Source organism: Heliangelus exortis, chromosome 2, assembly GCF_036169615.1.
Source record: "Heliangelus exortis chromosome 2, bHelExo1.hap1, whole genome shotgun sequence".
Taxonomy (NCBI): Eukaryota; Metazoa; Chordata; class Aves; order Apodiformes; family Trochilidae; genus Heliangelus; species Heliangelus exortis.
In genome coordinates, this window is record NC_092423.1 from 69,885,673 (window position 1) to 69,908,129 (window position 22,457).

Consider the following 22,457-nt stretch of genomic DNA (forward strand, 5'->3'; position numbering starts at 1 on the left):
AAAAAAAAAATAAATTGCTTTTTAAAGGACGGGAGCTTATAAATTAAGCTACTTCTGTATTTCTTCTGTTGAAAGTATTTACTGTTCGCACAGAAGGTTAGCTTGTGGTCCTTTTTTTCTTTAAAAATGAAGCTATTGGAAAAATTGGCATTCAGATGCTTATATGCAGAACTCAACAGATGTGGCTTGTTACTGTTTGGCATAATTCTTGCTTATTTGTAATGACTGACAGTAATAAAATGTAACTTAAAAACCAAGCAACTTCTGTCAGCATTTTTTTTAAAACTTTATTCATAGTAGGTTATATGAAACATACTTTAAGCGGTGTTTTTTTTTTTCAAAGTCTGTTTTCTTCTCTGTGTGTAAACAGAATATATTTGCAGGTTAGTTTTGCAAATCTAGCTCAACACAGCTGAAAATCACTCTTTTTCCAGCCTTTTCTTATGTGCTCCACTATAATATTTGCTATATGATTTTAAGGAGTTTGATTCTTGTCCTTTTTATTGCTAAGGGGAGAAACTGTGCTGCTTGTGTTCTACAAGGTAGTTTCATTGCAAATATCTTTTTTAGTGTCTTGGGGCTTTCAGCTGTGGGTTGACAAGGAAGGCTCCATTGAGAAAGCAAGGCTGCTGTGGCAAGCTCCCTTCCATGCACTTAACATTCTCTTAAGGACCACTTGTCCCTTGACCCTAGCAGCTGTGGCAGTCAGTGGGTTGGGTTCTGATAGATGCTCCCAGGCTGACATTCTTTCCCCTAAAGTATCCCATGGCACTTGTATTATGAAAAATCTGTATACAATATCTTCAAACAGCACAAGAAAAGCTATGACAGGAAAAAAAAAAAGTCCTTATTCTCTGCAGGAATAGTGAAGTATCTCGGGGTAAGGCACTTTTGGCAGCACAAAAGAATTAAACAGTTCATATTGCTATGAAAATATGGTGTTATGATGCAGAATGGTGGTGCTTGAGGAAGACTTGCTGCTAGAGTATTACTGACTGACTCCCAAGTCAAGAAGTACTTGAGGATTTGCAAAAACCTGTGAAAACAAGTGTAGGATCCCAAAATGTTGTTGCCTGCTGAAACAGCCTATTTGCAGCAAAACTACACAGGGTTTATTGTTGCCGGGTTAATTTTTTTTTTTTTCCTTTTTCTGTCTGTCTGCATACTGAGCAAATGTTATATTGAATTTTGACTCTGTTTTTATTCCATTTGTGGAGAAACAAGTCTTAGCAAAGGTGATGCTCTTATTTTCTCTTGCATGCTTCAAAGTAGTCACCATTTCTTAAATAAGTACCCTGGTTCCCTTTGGCAATGCTGTCTTCTTGTCTCTCAAGTGTGTTGTGCCTGGGATACTTGTGAATATATTTTTCCATGTTTAGAGGATGATTTAGAGAAAGCTGCACAGGCTGGTGTTGGGGTAACTGATTTGCAGTATGTTCAAGTATTAGGACACTGTGTTTTTCTGTCACCTTGCTGGCCATAGTGAAGTTTCTCAGTGGAAATTTTTTGCAAAAGAGACTTTTCTATGCAGGCAGAGTAGTTTTGATTACTGAGTGACGTTAAAAAGAAAATCAAATATGCTTTGAGGTCTTTGCCTCAGGTTTGATGTTTTTTACTGAACTACATTTAAAATTTAAGACATAGTTTGTGATGATAATAACTAAAATGCACAATCAAGATGTTGAACCTAAAAAGTTTTAAACAGATGGCTTCAATTACAAAAGCCACTTCAGTGCAAGAGCAAATGGAAATACTGTAGTTGCTGTTTCATTGTCTGGCTGAGCATGTTATGCCTTGATAGAGAAAGGAAATAAAATTCTGGAAAGGAGGAAAAGGGACTTGATCATTATCCCACTTCTATTCACCGTCTGATTATATGGTGAAATCAAGATGAGAATTTTGGGTTTCCTATGTTTAAGCAGTGTAGAGATACAAGAGAGAGTTATTCTGAGACTGGCTGGTGAGTCTTTTGTATAAATTAATTTTTTGCAGTCAGTAGTCTAGGTACTGTGACAGCAGAAATGGTCTGATTGCATTTCTTGACTAGTGTAACTCTTTAAAAATCTAAATTAGTAAAAGAATATAGTAGGGACTGCTAGTACCATCTGAGATGATGTATGGCTGCCATACCATGCAAAATACTGTCGCTTAGACCACACAACTAGCAATTTGCTCCCCTGCCCTAAGCAAAAGGATAATTTATGTACAGACAAATTGTGTACTCTCCACTTTGACAGTTTAAATTGCAAAATGCACAACACTATTTAGCTGAAAAGTGTGTTTGTCAGCACCAAATGTAGCAGACATTCCTGTCTTTTTTTTTTTTTTTCTGTAAAAGATAGTTACTAGGGCCATTGATGCTTATTGAAAATGCATTTCCAATGAATTTTCTTCATCTTAACCAACAGATTTGATAGCACTAGTGAAGCATGATCCCTCCAAAAGAAATTATTAATGTCTTAAGCTTCATGGCTTGACACTTTATTATCCTTAAAAATATATTCCCGCCAATGGAGCATATTCCATGTATTATTGTGTCTGTGTTTTACTGCATATTTGAAGAAAGAAAAATATAAAAGGAAAATGTTACATTTCTCAGGGAGAACTGTGTTGTGTTGTAGAATAAGTATGGTTTTCTTTGCCTTATAAATAATGCTGAGAGATTATAAATTCAGAGGAATGCTGCTTAGATGTTGATTACTTAGGGGAAAAGAGGGCTGCACTTTATTATGTCGGCCTTCCTGCTAAGGACAAAAAACCCCAGTCTTCTCAGCAAGTTATAGATCAGCTTATAGAAGGAAAAGCTCATGTGAAATTAACTGCCAGCTCCTTTTCTCTGGTGGTTGGGTGTAGGTGGCTTATTGCAGCTGTCTTGCTCCCCTGCCATCGTCACAGTCTGTGTATTTTATTTTTCACGCTGATGTGACTGGTAGTGAGGAGCTTGCAGCTACTGGCAGGGGGGTTTGTATAGGTGTGAGTACAAAAAGGGGGTCTCTTCACCCAATCTGCCATCAGCCTGGAGCTGAACTTTCTCTCTGAGGATTCTAATAAAGCTGCTTTTCTAATCTGTGCAAATCGTTTTATTATGGGAAAATAATTACTTGAGGTCAGCAGGTCCTTGCTGCATTTCTTTAATCTCCTAGGCTTTAAGAAGGGTGTCTACTGGTTCTGCCTTGTTGCCTGTGAGAATGGTCCCGTGTGTCTGCTCACTCTCTTCTCAGCTCATGTACAATGTCCAATAAAGCCAGAAGATCTGAAGTCTCCTGAAGTGCTTATTTTCTGCTTGCTTTGTTCATATGGACAGCTTGTGTTTGACAGGCAGTGAGTAAGTAGCTTGGTGGACCCTTAGTATATTTCTGTTAAAGAGCCAAAAAGAGTCTTTATTTAAGAATCCATGCCAGCTTTGTGTTGTTAGCTCCAAATTATTTGAGCAAAAGGTACCTCACTGGTATAGTTGGCATTCTGGAGGCTGGACAATATTGTTGGGTCTGTATTTAGTGTAGGAGATCTCAAAAGTTGGAGAAAAAATGTAGTAAGAAATAATAAATGTGAATCATAAATGTTTGCTGCTTGGGATGAGTTTGCAGAGTGAACTGTGAACTGGCTGTCTCAACTGTTTTATTACAAGTCATGTGTTTGGGCAGTAAGAAATGGCATGTGGTAAGGAAGTTGCAACATGCTCCTCTTAGTTATTATCTAGAAGACTGGAAACTTCATTCTCTCCTTTTTGTTTGATAAGCTACGGCTTAGCAGAATTAAGTAGAATAATACAGCCAGGATTTGGGCAAAGCTTGCATTTTACTTTCTCAATATAAGGACTATGGGAGGTAGCACTCTGAGTCACTTTAAAGGATTGTCTGGGAAAGCATCAGGAGACACAAAAATGCTGAGATATCCTCAGCTTAAGTTCTCTTGACAGAAAGAGGCAAAATACATTTTCAAGTGACAGTTTATTTATCTGCTTTTTAGATGGTCTGGCACCTGAGGGCAGAGACATTTTTGCAGTGGTTATATTTATATCTAGTTCCTTGTTCTCCCAAGTGAAAAAGGGGTGGGTATGTTCAATACATTGCTGTTTTTCTTCTCTTGACAGGCTGTGGCTTTTTCTTATAAACTAGTGCTTAATCCACTGTTTTGCTTTCTTTCCTTGTTATTTCTTCCTTTTAGTGTGCTTTGCATGATTTCTGCCTCGAATCATCAAGCACAAGGCTCTATGGAGAAATTTGCTCATAATGACCTCTGTAACAGAGAGGGAAAGAGAGAACTAAAGAGCTCTTTTTTGTTGTTTGTTTATGTGGTATCCCACAGAAGCTGGATTTCATCTCTGTAACTCATGGGAAAGAGAAATAGTATACAGATTAGCATGTTTCCTGCTAGGGCAGATGCATATTCCTGGGAAGCATTAGTGGGACTTCCTCTGTGCCTAGAAGGCATGAGAGCAGACACCATGGGCTTGAGGGATATCTCAGCATCCAAATTGTGCTGGGCTAGCTGCTCTTTCCTCTTCACAGGCAAAAAAGCATTCCAGGGGGCCAATGTTTCCATTTGCAGATTCTCCTGGTTCTGAAAGGCCTCTCAGGCCACCTGTGGGATCCTGCTCTGCCTTTGGTTCACTCACTGGACCTGCAGGTTCAGACTGGCTTTTGAATCACCCTGTCAAATGGTGATGCAAAAGCACAAAGCAGGAGGAAAATAGGAGTGGAAGGGATCTCTGTGTGACAGAGGACTCGGATGAGTGAAGGTGTGTGCATTATCAAATTTAGAGGTGCTGTCTGCTAGTTCCAGCTCTTCCTTTACTGGATGTGTGGAGGCTGTGTTGGCTGCTAAATGGGATCCTTCTTTAGACTTGCAGTCTGAGACCTTGCATTGCATCACTGAGAACCCAGGTCAACTGATGATTCCACTCCTCTTGAAAATGAGTGGGGGGTAGAAAGGTACAATGCTAGAGCATAGCTTGAGCAGAAAAAATCCAGGTGTCCCAGGAGATCTTCACTGAGGTTTTACCAGAGATCTTGTTTTTCCTAAATCTACTTTTTCTGACTTAGGAAGATCATGTGCAGATCTTGTAACGAAAAGGATATTTTCAAGATAAACATTCAGCTTTCTCTCTCTATATTGATGGCCCTCATGCAAGAGTGCAACAGAGGATAACCACAAGTATACAATTTATACTTCAAGTGAGAGATACTTATATTTTTCTTCTATTTGTGCCACAAAAACTTTTAGCTACAATTTACAGAGCACAGACATTGCATAGTGTTAGTACCCCTTCTCTATGGCAGTCCATTTATAAATTCCAGAGGTTACTCTTTCTTTTTTTCTTCACTTTCTTCCTTGATGGTTTACCTTTCATGGTTCAGTGACCCACAGTAAATTAACTTTTAATAGCAGTATTCTGGGGGATGGACGTCTGCTCCAAGAAGAGGTATTCCTTCTCTTTTGCCTTGGTCTCCATTGATCTAATGACTCCTCATGTCAAGTTAGGTAGAAGTGCATGGACAAGATGATCTTGTTCCACAGCAGAATGAAAGGTGGTAGCCCATCCTGGATTTAGAACCTTAAATACTTGCTAAGTTGAATTCAAGCTACTTCTGCATTCCTAATTATGGAAGAGGGTTGTCTTTTGATTTGCAGGGCATATATTCTAAGACCTGAAATCCAGAAGTTTACAATTAAATGTTGATGTTGATAGTGAAGTGCTGGTGGTGTGGCCCTGTCATCTCTGTCAACCTTAACTTAGAATGTATCTGGTGTGACTGCTTTATCTCGCCCAGAAAGAGAGAGAAATCACCCTCATTTTTCTTCCCAGTGTAGGTGCAAACTGAAGACTTCTGAATGGTACCTCTCATGCTCTTTTTGATTTCTTTTGACTTCTTGTCTTGCTGGCTTTTTTAGTGAAAAGAACTGTGCAATTCAGCCAAGAAACAAACCAATATCCACCAAGGCCCATTTTCTGCACAGCAGTGGTTCACTTAGATAATCTCTTTCTCTGAATGTGAACTGGTTTGTATACAAGAAGGGAACATTTTGGCCTATATTTTAACCCATGGCTGTCTTTGTGGAACTTGTAAATTCAGAGGGGCTTAGAGAAAGCAATTTTTTTGATAGGGAATACTTTACTTCATTAATACATTAATCTTTTTCTAGATATGAGTCTTGGATAAATAACTTTGTAATTCTGTGAGTGTGAGTGAGTGAATGCGTTCTTTGTTACCATTTTACCTGTTGCAGGGTGGCTCAGAACCTGGTCTGTATGTATGATGGTTGCAGTGTCTGTCACAGGCAGCATGGCCTGAGGGACCCTTCTGTCTGGCTTCAGTCTCTGGGAAATGCTTTCTGGAAAGTACCTTGCCCGTTTTCATTCACGTGTCCATACCTTTTAGGCAAACTAATGTTTCTACATCATGTGTGAAAACAGACACTTCACTCTCTGCATTCAAGAACCCAAGCCTTGCCCTTCCCCTGAGCACTGTCCCTAATGTGCACAGCCATGCTTTTCTGGTTCAGTGTCAATCCTCTACTTTATCAGATCCCTCCCACCTGTCCCATTCAGCTGTTAGAGAAGAGGATCTCTTACAAGAAATGTCATTTGAGTGCCTGCTTGTTTGTCTTTTGCTGTTCTCAGTAGTCAAATATGTCTCAGTATTGCAGGCTGAGAAAAAATGGGAGTGTGCTCCAAGTGGCATCTAACTCTGAGATAGGAATGGACCTGTGGAAGGGTCTAAAATAGCTTGTTCCTGGGTGTTTGTCCTACAGGCTTAGAATGGATGCTTTGATGCTTTGGAAGTCACACAGAAAACCAGGTAGCTTCCTTTTCCATTGAGAACCAGTTAATGGAAATGCTGGGTGTTCTTCCATGGTACTTAGGATATCTGAGGAGGCTGTATTTCACAACTCAGCTGCTTTAAATGAACTTAAGGCACTTTGGGCTTGCAATGACCAAGTTTGTTTGTAATTTGGTCAAGGTGAAAAAGTGTAGGAGGTCCCTCATGCCTCTCTAGAATTGCTGATGACTATTTAAACATGGGGGGGGGGGGGTTATTTGGAGCATTCTCAAATGATTAACAAGTGCTTCATTGCAACAGCTTGGCCAATGGCTTAGTAGTTTGAAAACAAGATTGCCATTAGGGGAGGGCACTGAGGTGCCATTCTGCTGAGGTGCAGTTTGGTGTTTGCTTAGGAACTTTCGAAACATTATGCTTGTGGGAAAGTATTTGTAAGCCTGAGGATAGGATGCTCCTCACAGTGTGATGGCACACTGGGCCATGCATTAAAGGAGCTTTGGAAACAGAGAAGGAGCAGCTATGAGGGACATGGCAGAAGCAGGTGGGTTGGGAGCTGCCAGTACTGAAATCATCTCACGGGTAATGAGCATTTGGATCCATTGTGCCCAGATGAATAGCCTAGTGCAATGTAGTTAAACTGCAGCTGCAAAAGAACGACTCTCTTTTTAATACCGGAGATCACTGTAGTCTTAAGGACAGTATTAATTTGAAATGTGCTGATTGCACGCTTCTTGCTGCAAGGAAGGGCTGAGACCTGAGGAGAGTTAGAGAGAGCAAATACTGAAAACGGATTACATTGCTAATACTTTAGAAGAATTTAAACTATGTTACACTATAGAAGTTTAGCAGAGTGTACAGCATACAGGAGCAGGTATCTAAGTAAAGTAAAAGTTTTCTAAAAAGCCTTTTTCAGAATCTTGGTCAGAGTTAAGGTTATGTGATAGTGAAGCCTTTTTGCTTTATTTGATAAGAATAATAGTCTTACCGTGTGGTGGCTGTCTCTGGCTGTTCAGCTACTGGAAATCTGTTAGTGATAAAATAAAATTATGTCATTTAGAAGCACTAACTAGATTCTGAAACAGAGTTTCTTTTAGAGAGATGTGTGTATTTACATAGGTAATTGAATATATAAACCTTCCAGGTTGTTAGGAACATCTGTTTTTAAATTGGTGACTCAAGGCCATGTTTTGTTAGGGTTGATAATAAGCTAATATTTAAATAATTAAGTTAGCAGCCTGGAACTTTGTCAGAACTAAGCCTCACTCAAGCTTTGATTCCACACTTTCCTGAGTTAATATATATTTGTGTTGCCTTCAGTAGGCATCCTGTGAACCCCTTAGAACATGTGGTAGACACCTTCATTTCCAGAGTACATGTTAATAAGCAGATTTGTGTCCTTAATCTGACTTCAGAGTATGACAAAGCAGGAAAAACATTCAGAAAGGGAATATCTTTACCTATGAAGTGTAATTCTTCAGACGTTTCCTTTCTGTCACCTCTTTTAGAAGAACAGCATTCTGCATGCAGCATAGTGTCTTCGTTCCTTTAAAAGAAGTTTTCTATTTCTAGGTGGAATATAATAAGCCCAGACTTGACAGTAAACTTAGAAAAAGCAACTTTCGTGTGGATGTTTGCTTTCCTTAGCTGTCTTTGAGTTGTGTTTGCCTCAACAGACCTCAACACTCACACAAGCAGCCAGCAGAGGGAGGTGTTGATGGAGACACGGTTGGGTCTCCCTTGTTCCGGTCTGGGCACTGAGGTTGATGACAGGACCTGCTGAGGATCAGACAAAAGTGGTTTGATTCAATGGTCTTTTGAAGTTATCTGGTAGCCCTCTGAAGAGCAGAGATGAGCTGCTTGAGGAATAATGACCACCTGCAAGTCTGAATTAGCCATGCAGAGACTTTTGATCAAAACTTCTGGGAAAAAGTTTGTTGGAAGCAGAGATTGATTATGAATCTGGTTAATGACTGTGGCTGCATCATGCTCGTTCCATAGCAAATGAAGTTATTGTTGATTCTTCCAAGTCTCTTCTGCCTAACTTTTCTTTTCTTTTCTCCCTTCCTGTCAGTGTTGGACTTTGCCTGGCCGGTCTGCTGTTGCCATGGGTGTACCACTCTTCATCCTTGCTGGTCTCCTTGTGCACTGTGTGTTCTTGGTCTCCATTTTTGACATCTACTTCAGCTCTCCTCTGGTTCACGGGATGACTCCCCAGCGGACTCCGCTGCCGCCTCCGGCAAAACGTCTGCTGCTCTTTGTGGCTGATGGTCTGCGGGCAGGTTCACTCTATGAGCTGAGCAGCAATGGCACACCTCGAGCACCTTACCTGAGGTAAGTCCACCTGACAACACTACTGATGCAGAAGATTTTGCTTCTGGAGGCAGCTGTATGGAACGTTGAAAGGAGAAAAAGAGAAACAATGGCAAGAGGTGGCTTGGATGTCACCTTCCCTTCTGCCTTTGAAGTAACAAACTTGGCAGAAATGGAAGAATTTGAGTTGGTGTCCTCTTTTGTCAGTTAAGCTGCTAAACCTTGAACAGAGTCAATTGAATCAATATTGTCCTCTGAAAGCTGCAGTTAGTAACTGAGAGGAGTGTGAACTTTCTCTGTTCACATCAGCATGGTATCAATTCTGATGCCCAGCAGAGTCATTAATTTAAACTGCTTCCTGGATGTTCAGTTGAGGAGTAGTAGTTCATTAACATGCTTGTCTTCAGCTGATGAAGCTTTTTAAGGAGTGATTAAAGAAGAAAATGGCCTGAGAGGATCTAACAGCAGGCTGCCACTTTCTGTTTGTTCCACCCTTCCTGCATCCATGGCCCTGCTTCCTCTCTTGTGCTCTCTTTGTATGTTTGATTGTTTAATAACATGATTTTTTTTGAGATAGGCAGCATTAGTTTTTCATTAAAAAGAGTGTTAAAAGTCATACCCCTGAGTGCTTAAGGCTAATTTTCAGCAACCTTCTGCGCTTCCTTAACATCAAGATAATTATCATAAGAAGTAATTTCTTAGACAAAAAGTTGTAGACAATATTAAATAAGACTGCTTTTCTGTAATAGCACTAGTCTGATTCTTATATCAGAGCAAACCCAAAGAAGCAATTATCTGAAGCTCTTAGGGTGTTTGCAGTCTGCTACAGCAATCTGAGGAGCTCTTCCTCAGCAGTTGCCAGTTTATACAAGATGACTTGTAGCTGCTTCTCCTGTTGTTAAGTGTTTTTTTAAGGTGCTGTGTGCCACTGGCAGATGTCTGCCACATCAGTGTGAGTCTTTCATGTTGTCTTTTAACAGTGGACTTCACACTTCCTTCAGAGCAGTTTCTTCCCTTAGCAGTAAAACTGTTGGGTCTTTTGCATCAGTAGGATGTGAGGCCATAGTGGCCTCATCACTAGGAGCAGTGTTGGCTAGTGACTAGGAAAGAGTTATGAGTATTATAAAGGAGTTATACTGGATATTTTTGCCATTAAGTGGTTTGAGTTTTTCAGTTTCAGCCAATCAGCACTATTGCACCTATGTAGAAATGTAACATTCAAACATGTATTAGCTTGTCCAGAGTGGGAACTTTGCACTTTCACTGTCTTTGCTTTACCTCTGCATGTGGAGTTGCAGACATTTTATTTCAAATGTTGTCACCTGCACTGAAAGTACATGGGTACGTGGAGGAGAACTGCCTTGTAACAAGAAAAGATGCTGGTAGGTCACAGAGTGGAGTAAAATGCCAGAAGTTTGAAGTGCCATCTGTATTTCTCTCGTTGTCTCTTGTTCCTTGTATAAATACATATGTGTGTGAGCATATGTATGCAAGAGGTGATGAAAAGGAAAATGTGGCATGTGTGCCTTCTGAAAGGTTGACAGCCAGGCAGTCCAGGGCATGTTTTCAGCTTTATTACATATACTGCTACAACTTCAAAGCAAGAGGCTCAGTGATTTGTCACTGAATCTAAGAGCTACACAACTTCCTTAAATTAACCTTGTCAACAGGTCAAGATCATCAGGTGCTGGTTGCTGGAAATGTTTCCTTTTTTATTCTGCCAAATTGTGCCTGTCTGAGCTTTCCTTTTTCAGTTATATGAACCTGAAGTATATGCAGCTTAATATTAAATTCACGTTTTTGCACATTTATTCCTAAGTGCCCAGTGTTCAGTCCCTTATTTGCTTTATAGTAGTGGGCAATGTTCCAGATTACTTCTTATGCAGGTGGAGACCTTTGGGAACTGCTGCCATTACTAATGAGGAAAGATTGCCTTCAAATAAGCAAGAGACATTCTTGTAGCAGTGTGCTATAAATGGAAGCAAAGTTTTAGTAGGTACATAAAATTAATAATAAATAACCATTAGGCTTGGAGCAGATTGCTGGCTGATACATGCCAAGTACCCAGTCTTTTCTCTTACAAGTATTCTTGAAAATTAAGTAGTGTTGTGATAGCTGTGAGGGATGGCAGCTGGTCTAAATTGCTGTGGTAATGATTTTGGGGAAGATGTTTTCTTCTTTGCCTGTCATATTTAGACTATACTGCTATGTCATATTCATATTCATCATTATTATGGGTAGCTAATGTTTATACTGTCAAGGAAATCAAATTTTTTAATGGTTCTTCTGAGTCAAAGGCTTCGAAATAATTCAGAATAGATAAGGGAATTTTGAACAGGTAAATGACAATATCTGGCTCTTGTTTTTTAAGCCTGGTATGTGTTATTGTTGACTTCAGATCCTGTAATACAGAAGCAAAGGTAAAGGATTACTTTCCAACTCAATAGAACTCAAATTCTAAGTAAAATAATTTCCAACCTGTTGTGCCTGTAAAGTGTGAGTAGGACCAAAAGTGATTTATTTTTCTCTTAAAACTTCCACTACTGCTAGTCCAATGCATTTTCATCAGTCTCCAGTGAGAATAAAAAGAAAAAACTTAAACTAATATATGAAAGTCCTTTTTTCAAATTAGTACTTGTTTAAAATACAAATTGTATTAAAACCTAGCTGACATGAGAGCTAGGAATAACATATCAGTGCTCTATCATCATTTACATTTTTTACTGTAGTATTTAGGCTATTCCAAATAGTCTTTCCAGTTTCCAAGAATGTGAGGTCTGAGTTAAAAAACAAACAAACAAGAAAAAACAACCAAACAAGACCAGAAAAACCCCAAACAAACAAAAAAACCCAAAACAAAACAAAACCAAGCCAAAACCAAACCAAACCAAAACAAAAAAGAACAACAAGCAAACTGAGAATCCTGAAAGCTTAAAGTGTGGAACCTGACATTTTAGGTTGTGTTTTAATCTTAATTAATAAGAAAAATATTTAGAGCTGATTATACACATCTTGTAATTATGGGTTGAATAAAATAATCTGTTAAAAACGAAGTTACAAAGCATGAACTTAGAATCTACTTTGGCTAAAACACATCCAATAAAAATATAGCAAATTTTGTAGCTTATCTCTCACAGTGAAAATACAATTTCCTGGTATATTTGGCTCTTAAAACCTGAATTTGTTCAGAAGATTATATTATATTTATCCTAAACATTATACTGTGTTTATCCTAAACATTAGTACAAGGTATGTCTTGGAGTGTTTCGTTTTGTTTTTTTCTCCCATTGTTCTGACAGTGGGCAGTGAATCTTTCTCTTCTTCCAGAAGATGGAGACAAGAAAACAGAATATGGTAATACCCACTGCCTGCTCTCCAGCTGTTCATATCTGTAGCAGACAACACTAGTTTATGAGGCTTTTCCTTACACTTGGCTTTTGCCCTCGGTTTTCTTTGCTTTTTATCTGTTGTAGCTATCTTTGTGTAGAATTTCTAGACAGTTTATGTATTTCTGTACAGAGATGGTATTCTCATTCATGCTGGTGTAATTGCAACTGGTTTACTTAAATTTTTCTCATGTTGCTGAAATTATTCTAACATGTTTTTAAAATTGTCTTTATGCTGGCTTCCAATATTCAACACAGATAAAGGCAGACGTGGTCACAAGAACTAATTATAATTGAGCATGCTTAATGGGGAAGAGAAGATTGAACTAGACGCTTTCAAGCTAAATGGAAAGAAAAAAGAAATGTAACACCAGAAAAATGGGGGAAAAAGTGAGCTATAGCAGAAAGCAGCAAAGAAAAATAATATGTTAATTCTAAGTGTATTAGAATACCAGCAAATCTCATCTGTTAGCAGAAGAGTAATGTTTTCTGTGAGGTGTTATAATAGAGAACTACTTGCAGGTTAATGTTCTGCTTGTTTTGCTGCAAAGCAGGCAACAGTGAGAATCTGGTTTAGTCTGGGTTTTCTTTGCACCTCCTGCCTCACATCTAAATGTCAATCTTTTTATCTGCAATTCATTGTACTTCCAAGGAGTCACAACCATTAACTGCTGTGTATCCTATTTTCAGGGGTATCCTAGAGAATAATGGCAGCTGGGGAATCTCTCACACTCGTGTCCCAACAGAATCCAGGCCAGGGCACGTTGCACTTATAGCTGGATTTTATGAAGATGTCAGTGCAGTTGCTAAAGGTATGCTGGTCCTAAAGCTGTGAACAATGTCCTCCAAAGTGAGGTGTTTTAGTGCTGTGCTGGTTTTCCTGATGGCTGTTGATAAATAGATGCATAGTGGTTTCTACACCAAGATTTTTGATGGATTTCCCACTCTCAGTATTGATAGTTAAGAAAATAGCTTAATTAAGATAATTGTTTGTAGCATGGTAAAATATAGCACCTGAAAATTTAGTCTGAAAGCAGAAGTATCTTATGGAGTGAATTCTTCATGTAACAGAGTTTTTAATTATCATTTGGGATGTAATAGGAGATGGCTATGTAGATGTTGCAAACAAGAAGTGAACTGCAGCATCTTAGCTGAGCCATTGCTAAGTTGAGAATCAGTAGGAAAACAAAGTGAAAACTCCAGCTGTGTTCTGGGCAGAACTAGCAGTCATTGCATGGCTTGGTGGCTGGTAATGTGGAACAAGCCTTTGCATTAGTGACTTGGCCTCTTTTGCAGCCCTCTGCTTCTAGGCCTGAACACTTGTAATGCTGTGAGTTGGTTTTGGACCAGGGAGTTAAAAGGAATTACTTGGTGGTGGCAGTGTTCCTAATCAAAAAGTTTTTCCTTCTAACATCTGTTTCAACTACAGGGTTGGCAGAAATTGCCTTTAAGAGCATCTCTCTATTTCTGTCAGCTGCCTTGTTAGGGAAACAGATCTTGGATATTTCATTGTGATGAGGTGTAATGTGACTGCTGGAAATACAATACATGAGCATGTAATTTATTGCCTAAAATGACAGAAGCTGAGTTCAGACAACAGGGGTTTAAAATTTAGTAGCATTTTAGCCATTTAGAAGGTAAGCCAGCTGTGTGTTTTGTCTGTTCCAGCTCAATTCTTAATTAATGGAGGACAAATCGCAAATAGAATTTGAAATGGAAGTGAAAAAAAGACTCAGGAAATGGGATGCAAAGTGGAGTACATTGTGACATAGTGTGAGGGAAACTTTTTTAAAAAACCAAACAAGTAAACAAAGCCCAAACAACATTTTACATGGACTTTCAATCTTAGCAGTAAATGAGTTCTTGCAACAACTCCGTTTGAATACAGGTATGTTTGTTTAACAGGATGGAAGGAGAATCCAGTGGAATTTGACTCTGTTTTCAACCAAAGTAAATATACTTGGAGCTGGGGAAGCCCAGATATTCTGCCAATGTTTGCAAAAGGTAAGATTTAGATTTTGTGAATCTCTAACACATCATTATTGGGTTGCAAAATGAGGACACTTAAAATTATTAAGTTAGAGAAGGTGAATGAAGTATTACCAGTTTGTATATTTGTGTGTACCTGATCTCTAGTTTGTGAATTGTGTGGAGAAAAAGAAGCACACTTTTAAAGAGGATGTCCTTATTTATTCTTCATCCTTTTAAGCAGGCCTTACCTAATATTATTCCTTTGGCTGAGGCTTAAAGCTCTCATTTGCAAGCCTGAGGCTGGGGTTTTTCTTCTTCATGCAGCTCCCAGTGAGTCGGGTTGCCATGTTTTTTGAGTGTTTGAGCTGGAGAAATAGTTTATTGTGAATTGTCCTGCTCCTATTCCAGAACAGAAATGTGTAAAGGGAAGAACTACATGTGAGTAAGAACTGCCCCGTATTATTCCTGAAGGTGACATCTTTTGCCCACAGTCTGCAGTGTCTTAAAATATTGTCAGCCCAGTGCTATTGGGCTTTGAGCATGTAGAGATTGCTGAGCAACACTGCAAACATTAAAGGGTCTCCAAGTTTAATTTATTTTGTTTTGGGAAGAATGAGGCCATATATGACCTTTCCCATAGTCTGAGAGTAAAAGAGACTGACCTGAAAAGGAGACAAGCTAGGGGCATATGCTGCTTTTCTAAGTGCTGTATAATCAGGAAAATGTGATAAGTGGGATAGCAGTGGAATATAATACTGGTTTAGAAAAAGTATACATCATATTTCTCATGGTGATTCTTGAACTTTTTCTGAACTCCACTCTCTTCCCTCTCTCCTTCTGATGTTCCCTCTCCCACCTCTTTTCTTTTCTTTGTTTGAGCCTTATAAATTTATGGTAAGCTGTAAAAATATCTCCTGATAATTTCCCGTGACCTCAGATTACAGTTTGTATTTGGGAATATTGTGGTGGTGGTTGAGGAGAGGGGAAAGGTGGTACACTGCCCTTGTACAGATTATTTACATTTTTTGAGATGTGTTCTTGGGAAAATATTTGGGGAATTCAAGAATTTCACAGAGCCCTGTCCTTCTACTAATTTTGTTTGAGTAACAAGATAAGCAAAGGACTTGGAAGCAGCTTTGATATTATCTGGAGGGATGTGCAAGGGTAATACCATACTGTTGCTGTGTCTCTCAGTATGGTTTCTTCTGTGTGTTATCGACAATGGGAGGGAAATCTCAAAATCAAGAGAGGTTTAGTGCAGTACTGTATCTGAAAAGTAGAGGCTGCATGGGAAAATTAATCCTGGTTTCTCATTATAGAAAGGTGAATTAACTTCTAGTAAAAAAAAAAAACAAAACACAAAAAACAGTATTTCTCCTTCTTCCAAAGAGGAGAAATTTTATAATAAAGGAGGCCAAAAAGGAGATAGGGTAGCATAGCTTAATTTCTCTTCCTCTTTCCATGTTGCAAATTAGTGAGTTCACAGGACCCTTGTATGTATACCATCATGCCAAAATGTTTAGTATTTTATTAACTGTTTCACTGCTTTCATTGGATGATTCATACAGGGGACCTGCCCCGCTAGCAGAGCAAAAGCTTTTCTTTCCACAGGATGTAAATCTTATTGTCAGAGTGTGATAACTTGATGAATGATGCTACTATTTTGAATGCTGATGCTGGGGGGAAGATGATGTGCCAGACAAGTCTGCAGTAGGAGTAGGTGGTATCTGGTATGGGAGTTTGTGGCATTTCCAGTTATTTCCTGCAGTGTGATGGCAGCACCAAACTCAGTAGTGCTTGGTATTTGCTTGTAAGAGGGTATTTTAATTCCTGTCTTCCTTCTACTTCTTTATCCCATCTTTACTTCCTCATTACCAGACGTAAAGAAAGTATTAGGCACAGTGTTGCCTGCCACTTCTCAAACAACAGAAATAAAATATTCTTTTGTAACAATTTGCACAGTAACTCTGTGCAAACTCAAACTCTGTCTCTAAGCAGTTTTGCTGGCCTTTTTGGGCTTCAGGTGTTCTTATTAAAAAAAAAAAAGATATTTTAAAAAGCCATGCAGGCACTCCAAAACCTTCTTAGTATGGCTTAATTTTGCCACTGTTTCTCTTTTCTAGCAATGCAGGCTTAGGTGGGGCTTTGTTTTGCTGTTGTTTTGGTTTTTTTTTTTCCTCTGGAAGAAATCAGAAATGGATGAGTAGTAGGTGTACTCCTTTGCCCAGTCTGCAAACTGCATGCTTTAATTTGGCATCACTGCAGAGAAACAGTACAGCTCTCTCTTTTGCCGATTGAGGATGCCAGTTAAACTTAGACACCAGTAGATGTGTTTTGCTGCTAATAACCAAATAATACAACCAAATAAAACAGAAAACACACAGTAAGAAAAATGCAGAATGAAGTACTCAAAGCAGGCAAATTGAGCAAGCACAGGGTAATGCATCAAATAATTTCTATGTGAGAGAAAGGACAGTGATTAAGAGAGATCCATCACCACCTGCATACGTTACCATCATCCCCATCCGCAGCCGCTGGGGAGCTTCGGTTGAAGTGAGGATTTGTAGAACCCTTCCCAGCAAGTGGGAAGATCCTACTTGGTGCATCCAGCCATAGGTGAGGCATCCAAAGTCACTGCAGGAGGGTCCACCCTTATATGCTTATGAAAAAAAAGATCAGCAAGTCAAACTGACTTCCATATTTCACTATGCGGAACTATCTGGTTTACCCCCTGACTAGCCAGGACCAAGACTTGGCCAGAGTGCAGGGCGTGGTTGGTGGGGTTTCCTAAAATACTGTCTCCAGATGTCAAGTCAGCATAAATGATATTTTGGGTGGTTAGTTGCTGGTATCAGTATAACTATTGATATGACCCAGCACAATACCCATTGGTACAAAGGTTATTAGTAAAAAAGGACATGATTAATGTATAGGTCAGCTCTGGCTTGGGCCTGTTGTCCAAGCCTTAGCACTTCACACTGCACTCTCCTTAGACCATCAGTCATCCTGACAGTGGTGGCTAGGGCTTATTTCTTCTTTTGAACTCATTTATCCACTGATTGGAACTCCTTAATTTACTTCTTAATGCCCTGGGAGTATTTTCTTCCTCTTCTCTCACATTGTGAGAACTGCAGTGAGTATATTGTAGTAACATCTCCTGGGAGGCAGGGCAAAGCTGCACCAGAAAATCAGTGCCAGCTTTCATCTTCCCAGCCCAAAATACCTGCATCCCTTGTGTGGTTTTGAACATAATCTTGGTTGAACAGCTCCCTTATACAAGGATGTTAGTTCATTCATAAGCCTGGAAACTTACAAAACTACATTATATAATCACAACATCCAGCAAATCAGTTATATTCTCTCTGGCCATCAGCTGGTAGAAGAATATTTTCCCTCTGGGAGGTTATGTAGTCACAGCAAGAATAGCATTGACTAAATTATTTCTTTAAACTCCACCTAACTACAGATCATTCCAGGACTTGAAAACTTTACTTTCTTCTGGGTCTTAATCTTCCTCCCCATCCTCCCCCTCTGTCCCACCCCTTTCTCTACTTGGCTTTCTTGACAGTACAGAATGAAATTGCCTTGTCCAGATGCTGTGTTTTCGCATCAGTGGCCCTCACTGTTGTACTTTATGCCTGAACATGGTCCTTCTCCCTTTTATATTTTGATTCCATATTTTAAAGATGCAGGCTTCAAATACTGTCTTTCCAAAGCTGTCCATTTGGCAATACTGCATAGACTCCTAGAACTGTTCTACTTTAATTTGCATCTCTCCTGTTGCCTTCCTTGTATGTGATGTCTTCCAGTGCAAAAGACCTCACTGATGGGACATTCTCATGAATGATACAGTTTGGCAACCAAAACAAAGAAAAATCCCTAAAATATGTGTGTTCAAAAAATGCTTTTAATGTGTATCTTCCCCAGTGAAATTCTTTGTTTCAAACTTGAATTTTGTTTTATTTGTTTTAACTGGGATTTATTCTGCTCCTGTCTGCTTTTCCATGCTTTACTTCCTCACCTGAGCATACTGGAAAATGCTGCTCCTTATTTCTCTGTGGTTCTGATAAACTAATGAGTTAAAATAGTATCCAGCCCTCAAAAAACCATAAATGATGGGAAGGTTTAAAATCAGGAGAAAAATTCCTTGAGCTCTCTCAGGCTTGTAATTCTTGATAGTTTTCTACTCCCTATACATTAATATTCAGGTGATTTTGTTTATGAGAACAAGAATAAATTTCTTTCATTTCCTATTTCATCTATATTATTTTTGCAGGTGCTACTGGAGATCATGTTTATACATTTTGCTATGAAGCAGAAAGTGAAGACTTTGGAGCACAAGATGCAGCCAAGCTCGACACATGGGTTTTTGATCATGTTAAGGTGAATCCAGAATCTTTTTATGCTGCCTCTGTATAAAAAATACAGCTGGATCTAACTTTATCATAGAGCATGTAAGACCTGTCACCTGGGATCAAAACTAAAAAATTCTTCAGTTATCATGGCTAGTATAATGGAAGCTTTGAGGAAGTATTTGTCATTCAGTCCAAATAAAAATCCTAACATTAGTAGAAGTACCATTTGAAAACATTATTGGCTTTTCTTTGTCTGAAATTTGCTTATAATCTGAAATCTGAAAATATTACAGACCCCTTAAAATTTTGAATGTAATTAGTTAAGGATTTTGTAACAATTATTATGGCGTGGCAGAAACATTAAGTCTTCATTATGAGAAAGAAGTGAGCAATATTACTGGCTCCATTTTCTCCAGGCTTGTACCCACTGTTGCGGCGAGCCTTCTCTCTTTCAGGGACTCAGTTCTTCTCCGGGAGCTCTTTCCTGCTGTTCCTCTCCTCAGGCGTCTTCATCTGCTTCTGACCCTGCTTCTGGGAGCATGCCTTTTACCTAGCCCTTCAGCCCCGCCCATTTCCGGCTGGGGCAGGCCCTAATTAGTGGGCACACCTGGGCTTAAGCTCCCAGTTCATTATCAGTGACACCTGAGGACTTGTGGTCTTCTCTACATTTCCCCCCTTTTTGTTGTTTGTTGAAAAAAATAAACTTGGTTTTTTCAATAGGCCTTTTCAAACATTTCATTATCTTTCATTATTTTTCAACATTTACAACAATTTACAATTCATTTTTTTTTGAAACATTTTTACAATTCATTTTTAAAACATTTCAAACATTTTTACAATAATTTATAAAGTAGACACTTCGGGCCCCGCGGGACACTCAGCTAAGAGCATCGAGGGGGCGCCGGATAAACATTTTTCAATAAATATATTTCTCGAAGTAAACGCTTCGGGCCCCGCAGGACACTCAGCTAAGAGCAACGAGGGGGCGCCGGATAAACGTTTAATTATTTTCATTATTTTTCAATAAATATGTTTTTTTTCTTAGCCTTTATGGAAGGAAAGTTCAGGCTCTTACCGGCTTTTTTGCGCCGCTTTGGCCTTTATTATCAGCAGGAGATGAGGTCTCATGAGCACCAGCTCAGCTTTCGCTGGTACTCGCCACCTCGGAATGCCTGGCCATGCAGAGACTTCTCCGAGCATTCGGCGCACCAGTCTTATCGCGTGTCCCTAGGGCCCCGTTTTCAGGACCGCACTATCGCGTGTCCCTGGGGGCTCCGTTTCAGGACCGCACTATCGCGTGTCCCTGGGAGACTCCGTTTCAGGGGCCGCACTGACTTGATGCGCACTCAGAGCTCCGCTTCGGCTTCAGCATTCCTCGGTCTTGAGTTCCGCGCACCAAACTGCTGCGCCTTTCGAGCCTCATTCTTCTCTCCCGCCTGGCTCGCCATACCGGGCTGTTGTATCTTGCCGTGCTGGGCTTCTATTTTTGAGCTTCTACACGCCGCCTTCCGCATTTAAGCTAGGCCTTGTGGAGCTTGTTCCCGTGGTTGCGTTTTTGGAGCTCTTTTCTTGAGCGTCCCGCACCACTGTGGTGTCTCCATCTGACGTGGTTGCGTATTTCGAAGCTCTTTATATCGCCTTCTGCATTTAAGCCAGGCTTTGTAGAGCTTCCCGCACCAACGTGGTCGTGTAGAGCTTCTTTTTTACCTCAGCATTTACGGCTTGCTGTTGTTGCCCGCATTCTCCACCAGATGTTGCGGCGAGCCTTCTCTCTTTCAGGGACTCAGTTCTTCTCCGGGAGCTCTTTCCTGCTGTTCCTCTCCTCAGGCATCTTCATCTGCTTCTGACTGACTCTGCTTCTGGGAGCATGCCTTTTACCTTGCCCTTCAGCCCCGCCCATTTCCGGCTGGGGCAGGCCCTAATTAGTGGGCACACCTGGGCTTAAGCTCCCAGTTCATTATTAGTGACACCTGAGGACTTGTGGTCTTCTCTACATACCCACTGTATTTATACAGGGTGGCTTGTTCTGGTGCATGTAGCTGGCTCTAATGATCTGCTGGGGCTCATGCTATGCTGTGGCTGCCAGAGAAGGCAGTTTGTTTTTCGGGGGGTGGTGTCGAGGCAGCTCAGGCCCTGAAGCAGAGGACTTGATCTCGTGGTGCTGTGCCCAGCTGACTTCGGTCAGTGCTGGTTCATGACTGTCATTTTCTGTGATGCTCACTAGAAGTATTAATAGGCCAAGGCAGACAGCTTCTGATTATTAATTTTAACATTAGTGTTATTCCATGCTACCTCCCTTGTCCTGGATTAAGAAATGCTGATAGTGTATTAGTATATAAATATCTGTATCAGCGGAGCAATTAGATGAGTTACTTTCTGGATTTTGTAACAATGTTAATGGAGTTTAAGATTTAATGAAACTTTTTCACAAGATCTCAGGGCTGTATGTATTAACATTGGCTAACCAGCATAAATCAAACCAAACCAAAAATAAAACCAAATAAATCAATAATCCCAATCAGCATCTATTGGCAAGGGTGGGTCTGCTTTAAACAGTCACATAGGGTGGAAAAGGTCAGTATAGTTTGCTAATTTTCAAGGGAAGTGATTTTCTGAGTTTGCAGGTGAAAAGTTGTTTTCTTTCTGCCATCCTATCCCTGAATGTACACTTTGTGCCATACTTGGTGTTGTAATGTGTACAAATAATACAAATCAATTTAGGCTGCCAGTTACACTTGAATAGCTGTTGTCTTAAAGTTGTACCCTGCTGTCATTTGGAACTGCGCAGGTGTGTGAGGGTGGTACTACCTTTCTCTTTGCCTCACAACACCTAATGACATTTCTTCTTTCAAACTATAATGATATGTTTAATGTATGTGTCATTACTGATGCCTTTCTCCTTCATACCAGTACCATTATTTTAAAGACATGCTTTGCACATTTAAATTTCATTCTGTGAATGGATAGGATTTGACTGACTGGTGTAAAACATTCATTCCATTAATCATCTCTTCTACTTGCACATCAATGATTACTTGAGAAGTTTGAGGCTGACTAAAACTGAGGTCACTCTGCTATTATAAAGTCGAACAACTCTCAGCTATGCTGATGAGATTATATTTAAGTAAATATGACAATTTGCTGAAACCTAAATTCTGCTTTACCTACTTTTTTTTTTTCTTTGCCTTTTATCTCAAATATTTAACAGTGTGTTGTCTAACTCTATGCTGGGCAATGTGATCACTACTTTAGGAAGTGAAAGACAGTGATGTGTATTCTCTCTCTACTGTGTAGTCAGTAGATCCCAAGCATCACGAGGGCCACTTGTGGCTTAAAAAAGATGGAGATAAATGGAGAATGGCTAGCTAATGTTTGGGCTACTAATGCTGGAACCCTGAAATTGCTTGTCCTCTTAAATAAAAGTGCTAACTAATGATAACTCAGTTGGTTAGAAGAAGGGAAACTGACTAGGTTTTATTTACATACATCAGAAGAAGACTGCTTAAATCATGAGTGAAGGGAAAAAAAGAAATGTGATACTTGATAGTTCCCTGTCATGTCTGCTTGTGGTACAATGTGATCCTAGCCCTTTCCTGGGACAGAGAAAATTGAGTATAGACTAGGCTGGGTGCTGGTTTTATCTGCTGGTG

The 22,457-nt window shown here is 39.7% G+C and overlaps 1 protein-coding gene across 4 annotated transcripts in view; it reads left to right on the plus strand.

Moving 5' to 3' along the window:
* Positions 1–22,457, plus strand: part of PIGN (phosphatidylinositol glycan anchor biosynthesis class N) — a 102,458-nt gene that overhangs the window by 6,285 nt on the left and 73,716 nt on the right. For 3 of the 4 annotated variants that reach the window (XM_071736621.1, XM_071736617.1, XM_071736619.1), the window contains exons 2-5: positions 8,857–9,116; positions 13,172–13,293; positions 14,387–14,485; positions 18,729–18,835. In XM_071736621.1, the coding sequence (XP_071592722.1) occupies positions 8,890–9,116; positions 13,172–13,293; positions 14,387–14,485; positions 18,729–18,835 (555 nt within the window). In that variant the 5' untranslated portion in view covers positions 8,857–8,889. Of the gene's footprint in view, positions 1–5,045; positions 5,178–8,856; positions 9,117–13,171; positions 13,294–14,386; positions 14,486–18,728; positions 18,836–22,457 lie in introns of those variants that run through there. The other variant, XM_071736618.1, reaches the window with a different exon arrangement.